The sequence below is a fragment of the Marmota monax genome, unplaced genomic scaffold, assembly GCF_021218885.2.
Source record: "Marmota monax isolate L192 unplaced genomic scaffold, Marmota_monax_Labrador192_F-V1.1 WCK01_AAM20220418_F8-fsc00243, whole genome shotgun sequence".
Taxonomy (NCBI): Eukaryota; Metazoa; Chordata; class Mammalia; order Rodentia; family Sciuridae; genus Marmota; species Marmota monax.
Window position 1 is genome coordinate 1,586,429 of NW_026694604.1, and position 6,789 is coordinate 1,593,217.

At 53.1% G+C, this 6,789-nt stretch overlaps 2 protein-coding genes across 6 annotated transcripts; one reads left to right on the top strand and one right to left on the bottom strand.

The window, feature by feature from the left end:
- The first annotated feature begins 922 nt into the window (after positions 1 to 922).
- Positions 923 to 5,095, top strand: Slc25a35 (solute carrier family 25 member 35). 2 transcript variants are annotated; one of them, XM_046422142.2, is made up of 5 exons: positions 924 to 1,817; positions 3,267 to 3,332; positions 3,731 to 3,883; positions 4,213 to 4,347; positions 4,519 to 5,095. In XM_046422142.2, exons 1-5 carry the CDS (start codon positions 1,443 to 1,445, stop codon positions 4,690 to 4,692), a joined length of 903 nt encoding a protein of 300 aa, XP_046278098.1. In that variant the 5' UTR covers positions 924 to 1,442; the 3' UTR covers positions 4,693 to 5,095. The 2 variants fall into 2 exon arrangements, with proteins under 2 accessions (XP_046278099.1, XP_046278098.1); XM_046422143.2 differs by lacking the exon at positions 3,731 to 3,883 and having other exon boundaries at positions 923 to 1,817.
- On the bottom strand, positions 5,084 to 6,533 carry Rangrf (RAN guanine nucleotide release factor). Of its 4 annotated transcripts, none has more exons than XM_046422145.2 (5): positions 6,328 to 6,532; positions 6,124 to 6,240; positions 5,771 to 5,906; positions 5,583 to 5,668; positions 5,084 to 5,371 (listed from the first exon to the last, which is right to left on the bottom strand). In XM_046422145.2, exons 1-5 carry the CDS (start codon positions 6,402 to 6,404, stop codon positions 5,248 to 5,250), a joined length of 540 nt encoding a protein of 179 aa, XP_046278101.1. In that variant the 5' UTR covers positions 6,405 to 6,532; the 3' UTR covers positions 5,084 to 5,247. The 4 variants fall into 4 exon arrangements, with proteins under 4 accessions (XP_046278101.1, XP_046278100.1, XP_046278103.1 ...); XM_046422144.2 differs by having other exon boundaries at positions 5,750 to 5,906; positions 6,328 to 6,531; XM_046422146.2 differs by having other exon boundaries at positions 5,254 to 5,371; positions 5,537 to 5,668; positions 5,750 to 5,906.
- Positions 6,534 to 6,789: the final 256 nt, after the last annotated feature.

The window sequence follows — 6,789 nt, forward strand, 5'->3', positions numbered from 1 at the left end:
CTTGTACATTCAACTGAGCTATATCCCAAACCCTGTCATTCTCCTTTTGCCAAAGGGTTCTGAGATGTTTAATAACTTGTCCAAAGAAATCTAGATGGTAAGCAGGAAGATCCAAATTGAAATTCAGAAGGTGCTCTAAGTCCGGCAGTTCACAATTGAGACCTCAGGCTCTTCTACCCGCCTCAGGTGACATCCCGTCTTTCACCTCTTTCCCAATTAGCTTCTCCAATCTCTCATGATTAACCAGACTCACGAGCATGGACAGAAGTCCAGTAAATCAAGATCTCCAACTTGCTGCAACTTAAGCCTAGCTGTAAAGGAAATAAAAATTCCTGACGTGACTTGTCCTGCTTTCTCCAGGTCGCTGTGAGGATCAAAAGAACTTAAGGATTTGACCAAACTCCCTCGCTATCCTCAGGCCTCCTCAGGCGCCCCACAGCCAGCCACATCCTAGCACTACAACCTATACTTTATTCAGCCTCAGGAGACAGGCCCAGGTCCAGCAGGTGTGACCCATCTCCCTCGCGGGCTGGTTGGCAGTTTCCGCGCTCCCCGGGCACCCGAACTGAGCTGGGCGTGGACACAGTTAGACAGCCCCACCCGGACATGACCCCGGATAGAGGACGAAAGATGGGAGTCCTTTGCCTACAAGAGGAGCTGCCCCAAACATCTAGGCGCTCAGCCTCTGCATCCGCCCAGGTCAAATCTCTCCTCCCCACCAGTGATAAAGTCTCCGTTCCCAGGGCACCCTTCCCAAAGCCTGAGTCCGCCTCCCCCGCCCTGGCGCCGGATCTGGGAGAGTTAATTCCAACCGCCTCCGCCGATTCCCGGGGCCAGGTCGCTGACAGCGCCTCCCATTGGCCGCGGAGCCGGCTCGATGCTGATTGGCTGAGGCTTTCTGCAGCGGCTCCCCGAGGCTCCGGATTGGCGCAGCGCTCCGGTCACTGGTGTGTGGCGGCGGGCCTCCGCAGGCTACCCGGGGTGAAGGTGCTCCGAGCTCCGGTAGCTACCTTGGGACGTTCATCCCGGTCCCGAGTCCCGACTTCCTTACTGATCTAGCTCTCGTTGCTGTCCCGGGAAGACCACCGGATTCTTTTCCTCCTGCTGGTTTTCTTTTTCCTTCCTCCCATCTCCCAATTCCTTCCATTTTCCTCCTCCACACGCTGGCCCCCGCCCCGCGTAGCGTAGCGTAGTCTGCCATTCTGAACATCCCACCTGCCTGCCACCTCCTGACTTCTGCCCCTCCCTGACCTCGAATCCCTTAGCCAGAGGGCTCTGTCATAACCTAGCCAGACTCTCTTACACGCCTCTTTTTTTTCCCCTCTTTATCAGTTCCTGACCCAAATCCAGTTAACCTTTGACTTTCTGACATTTGACCCTGACTCTTGACTCTGGACCTCCAAGCGGAGGTCTTCCCTTCTGAGGCTACTGTACCCCACACCATGGACTTCTTGATGAGTGGTCTGGCAGCCTGCGGGGCCTGTGTGTTCACCAATCCCCTGGAGGTTGTGAAGACCAGGATGCAGTTGCAGGGAGAACTGCAGGCCCCTGGCACCTACCAGCGTCACTACCGAAACGTCTTCCACGCCTTCTTCACCATCGGCAAGGTGGATGGCCTGGCTGCCCTGCAGAAGGGCCTGGCCCCTGCCCTTTTGTACCAGTTCCTGATGAATGGTATTCGACTGGGCACCTACGGGCTGGCTGAGTCTAGGGGCTACCTGCATACCACCGAGGGCACCCTCAGTCCTGCCCGCAGCGCAGCAGCTGGGGCCCTGGCTGGGGTCATGGGAGCCTATTTGGGGAGCCCCATCTACATGGTAAGGAGGGGGAGGGTCCTTCTTGAGGCCTTCAGGGAAGATCCTTGGTATAGGGTGGGAGTCTGGTTCTTCACAAGAGCATAGGTGACAGGGTGCTGTCCCCTTGCCAACAGGAAAGGGCATCAGGAAAGTGCTGGCATGTTTTAGGGCATTCTGATCTGCCCTATACACACCCATTCAATAGACTCAATTGAATGTGTTGATGAATATGATGAGCTTTGGAATCAGCCATTCTGGAACTCAAATCCTAACTGAAAATTACTAAATGTTGAGCTTCAGTTGCCATATCTGCAAAATGGGGATGATGATGATGATGATGATGGTGATGATTTTGGTACCAGGGATTGAACTCAGGGGCACTCAACCACTGAGCCACATCCCCAGGGCTATTTTGTATTTTATTTAGAGACAGGTCTCACTGAGTTGCTTAGCGTCTTACATTTGCTGAGGCTGACTTTGAAGTCACAATCCTCCTGCTTCAGCCTCCCTAGCCACTGGGATTACAGGAGTGCACCACCTTGCCCGGCAAAAAATGGGGATTATTGTAATGAATTTTTTGTGTGATTATTGAAAGGACTGAGGAAGACAAATATCTGAGATAACACACATAAAACACTAGTACAAATCCTGGTACATAGTAAGCATTTGATAATACTGCTTTTATTATTTTATGATCATTACCTGATATTGAGGTTGGATTTGTGTAGGGGAAGAGGAGGAACCTGAGAACTCATCAGTGAGTGTAGGAATCAGGAAGGTCCTGAGCATCACAGAATTAAAATCTCACAGTCTGTTCCTTTGCTTTGTCAGATGTAGGTGAAGGGTTAGGAACCTGAAGCCCAGAGAGGGGAAGTGACTGTTTCAAGGTCACACAGCTGGGACTAGGCCCTGCTTAGTGTAGCTAAGAAAGTGGGAGGCTGTATGTTTTCCAGAAAGAGAGGCAACCTGGGCTCACTCCCAGGGTGTGAGATTCAAGGACAATAGCCTCTTTGAAATCAGTTGAACACATACCCCTATGAGTCCTGGGAGCCTGAGAGCACATTTTAGCCAGAGTCTGATAGGGAGCCTGGTCAATATGGTAGCTGGAGAACTGAACTGGGAATGGGAGCTTGTGTGACAGTCTGGACACCCAGATCTTGCCTAATTTGAAGTCTTAGGAAATACTGCCAGCCTTTAAACTCTCCACCCCTAATCCCAAGCTCCAAGGGGAGGAGGACGTTGAGGGGGTGGGTATCTTGCAGTGCTTGAAGATCCCTCCCCAGGGCCTAGAGCCAAGGGACACATAGTCTGGTGACCAGTTTGTTAAGTGGGAACAACAATAATTATCAGATTAAAAGGGTATTCATTGCTTAACACCCTAGAGGAAGTGTGAGGGGGGTCAGGCATTTGAGTTTCTAATGCGGGAACATGGCCACTAGGGCATAAGCTGTGATACTCTCTTGTCTCCAGGTGAAGACACACCTACAGGCACAGGCAGCCTCGGAAATTGCTGTAGGGCACCAGTATAAACATCAGGTGAGGGTTCCCCAAACCCGCTGGAGTGCCCAACTGTCCTCTCAGCTTTCTGCCTGCCCCAGGCAGCTCTAACCCTGGCCACTGCTGTGCCCCCTCTACCCCTGAAGCCCACCCAGATCCTCTGTATTCCTGCTCCTCAAATCTTTTAACCCTGATTCTCCTGCCCCATTCTCCCCATTTGCTAATATTCTCACTTATACACAACCAGCCCCTGCTGTGGGATGGCAACGGGTAGCAGAAAACTGAAGGCCCATATTCTGGCTCTAAGCCCACAAATGAACTGGTCATTTAGAAACAAACAGGTACATGTTAAGGACCAGTCCTTGACAGTATTAGGAGGTGGGAGCCCCTAATGCTGGGGTGACTGAACCCCATCCCCATGGTCTTCCCCCCACCAGGGCATGTTTCAGGCGCTAACCGAGATTGGCCAGAAACATGGTCTGGTGGGGTTGTGGCGTGGGGCTTTGGGCAGCCTGCCCCGAGTTATCATCGGTTCCTCTACCCAGCTGTGCACCTTCTCATCCACCAAGGACTTCTTGAGCCAGTGGGAGGTACTGCCCGGGAAGGGAGTGGGGCCATCAGGGAATGGGGTAGAGGGTGGGCAAAGGGAGGTGGGCCCCAGAATGGATGGTGACAACCTTCAGATGTGAGGGAGAAGCAGGAGGGTTTGAGGGTTACCAACTCTTTGACTCTTCTCCAAGTTCTCCTGTCACTTTATCTCAGAGGGGATACCCAAGCCCTCAGGGCATACTGTGCTACAACTGGTAAAGTAGAAGCTCCCTGAGTTACCAGATCTCTGCGTCCCCCAGGCAGGGCCTGTCCTGTCCAGTGGTTGAATAATTGGCTGATTGACAAAGCTCTTCGTCTCTTCCCCCTATAGATCTTTCCTCCCCAGAGCTGGAAGGTGGCTCTGGCAGCTGCCATGGTGAGTGGCATCGCAGTTGTCCTGGCCATGACACCCTTTGATGTGGCCAGCACAAGGCTCTATAACCAGCCCACAGACAGTCAGGGCAAGGTAAGGGAGTGCTCTGGGATGCAGGCAGGTAGAGAAAGCTGGGGGAGGCAGGGGAAGCAGATTGTGGGTACAGGTGGAAGAGCCTCAAATTCAACCTGCAGAGGTGAAGCCCCTGGTGGGCTCTGACAAGCTCCTTCCCTGTGCTCTCCCTCCCTTTTCAACATGCTCCAGGGCCTCATGTACCGAGGAATCTTGGATGCTCTTCTGCAGACAGCCCGGACAGAGGGCATTTTTGGCATGTACAAGGGTATAGGTGCCTCCTACTTCCGCCTTGGCCCCCACACCATCCTCTCCCTCTTCTTCTGGGACCAGCTGCGCTTCCTCTATCACAAGTACACTAAATAACAGCTACTTTCCCACACTCCACCAAATTGATACTTCTTGGACACTTCTGCCTCCACTACTATGTCCTGTTGATTACTGACCATGTGACTTTTTATCCATCCAAGAGGGATAGCCAACGCCACTCCCTGTTCTGTTCTCTCAGAGTTGAACCACAAGTAGTAAGTCTCCTTCCCTTCTTTGGGTGTTGCTCTAAACCAACCTATCTATCCCCCTGTACTCTAAACACCCCCTTCTCAGGGCTAAACCAATCACTCCAAAATATATTGCTTCCCTCTTTCCACTGCCAGCCTTGGGTCCCTCCTGTTCCCATGCACAGCTTTAAACTTTCCCATCCAAGACCAAAGGGAATTTGGGAGACCCAGGTGTCCTGTAAAATTCAAAGACACAGAAATTATATTGGTTATAAAGCAAGTTTATTTCTGCAGAGAAGGTGTGTCTTGTGTTTATGCACAGGAAAGAAAGAAGAGAAAACCAGGTGGTATTCAAACTCTTTTTCTCCCCTCCTAGACCCAGGTCTCTAAGTCTTCAGTAGTATCATACAGTGCTTTAGCATTTTTACTGGGGACCAAAGATGTTGGGATCATGAAGTGTCAGACTGGTCACCAGCTGTTCAAAGTCACCCAGATTCCACGGTGGAGGTGGCACATTTCCAGGTCCAAGAGATGGCCTGTTGTCAGGGCTTAGGGGTGGGGAACAAAGGGAGAAAGAACATGGTTCAGGACTAACTGAGGTTGACAGTTCCCACCTCCTGTTCCCAGAGGACTCAGGTATCTGTGTCCCCAAACCTCTGGCCCAATCTGCTTCTTTTAAGGACCCCACCAGCCAATATCCCGCTGTACCCCACCCAGCTTAATTCTCCTGGAGACACGGGCCCTTTCTTTCCTCCTTACGGGGGCTGACTGAAGGTGAGCAAGAGATCAGTCTGGTACTGGGGCAGCCTCAGCAAGGCCAGGTTCAGTGTCACATCCTTTGCTACCTAGAAGTATCAGAATCAGGATGTTTACCTGGATCCTTAAGGCCAATCCATCCCCCTTCCAGGACGCTCCTCGGCCCTCACCTGCTGGTTTTCCTTAGCTACCTGCTGCTTGCCAGAGAGGACCCAGGCTTCTTGACAGTAGCCCCTCAGGGCCAGGTTCTCTAAATTGAGAGGCTGCACAGACTCCACTTGCACAGCCCTAGCCCCCTGCACCCCACCAACGTCCTCAAAATGGTACCTGAGGTGGGAGAGCAAGATGGGGGGCATTTCTCAATGCCCCTCATCCTCACCCCCACCCCCACCCCCGAACATCTTTAAGCCCTAGGCTTTGATCATTTCCGGCAGTATCGCCTTGCCCTAGGGAGTTCGCGTCCGGAATAACCGTCCAGTCATAGGCCCCGCCCATTTCCTCAGTTTCGGCCCTCCCATTGGCCAACCGCGGGCCCCTTCCTCACCGCGCCGCCGCTTCACCCAGCACGTGAGCCTGGAACTCCAGAAGTTCCACGATCAGGCTCTGGTCAGTCACTGGATGGCAGAAAACTTCTTGGTTGTCTGGAACTGGTCGGAGGTCACTGGAGAGGGGCGAGGCAGACCGTGGTTGACCCTGACTTCCCGCAACCCACCTGGTCGGCCTCCACAGGGCGCCGAATCTTTCTCACCTTACATCAATGGCCCCAGGGGGGAGGATGGAGGAGAAGGCGCCCCCGAACAGTGGATAGTTTCTTGAGGGCTCCATGGGCCTAGGACGAGGGTATGGGCCCTAGAGAGATTTAAAAGAAATCCATATGGGGACACATGGCATCTCCCCGGCTTTCGCAGCCGCCACAGCCTCTTCTCTACTAGCTTAGTTTCTGGACCCTTTAAGGTTTGGCCCCGCCCGGCGCCCGCGCTAGCCAATCGGTGCCGGCGCTCTGGGGGCGGAGCCCAGTGGTGCCCCTCTCAGAAGCTCTTCCGAGGACTCGGGGTGGGACCGCTTTGGTCTTGGTCTTGGTTTAGAATTTGTGTTAACTTCGGGGTCCTGGATCCGCCAGCCTCTTCCTTTTAAAAGGGGTCGCTTAAGATCCTCCCTAAGGGCAGTTGCACACCTAGGCGGGGTCTCTTGAGTCTAGGTAGAACGATTT

Excerpts from the sequence above, each read along its gene's own strand:
- Slc25a35 (XM_046422142.2), top strand. The coding sequence starts at position 1,443 with ATGGACTTCTTGATGAGTGGTCTGGCAGCCTGCGGGGCCTGTGTGTTC. Across the intron at positions 1,818-3,266 it reads TGGGGAGCCCCATCTACATG|GTGAAGACACACCTACAGGC; the intron begins GTAAGGAGGGGG and ends TCTTGTCTCCAG. Across the intron at positions 4,348-4,518 it reads CCACAGACAGTCAGGGCAAG|GGCCTCATGTACCGAGGAAT; the intron begins GTAAGGGAGTGC and ends AACATGCTCCAG.
- Rangrf (XM_046422144.2), bottom strand. The coding sequence starts at position 6,404 with ATGGAGCCCTCAAGAAACTATCCACTGTTCGGGGGCGCCTTCTCCTCC. Across the intron at positions 5,669-5,749 it reads TAGCTAAGGAAAACCAGCAG|GTAGCAAAGGATGTGACACT; the intron begins GTGAGGGCCGAG and ends TGATACTTCTAG. Across the intron at positions 5,372-5,582 it reads CTCACCTTCAGTCAGCCCCC|CCCTGACAACAGGCCATCTC; the intron begins GTAAGGAGGAAA and ends CCCACCCCTAAG.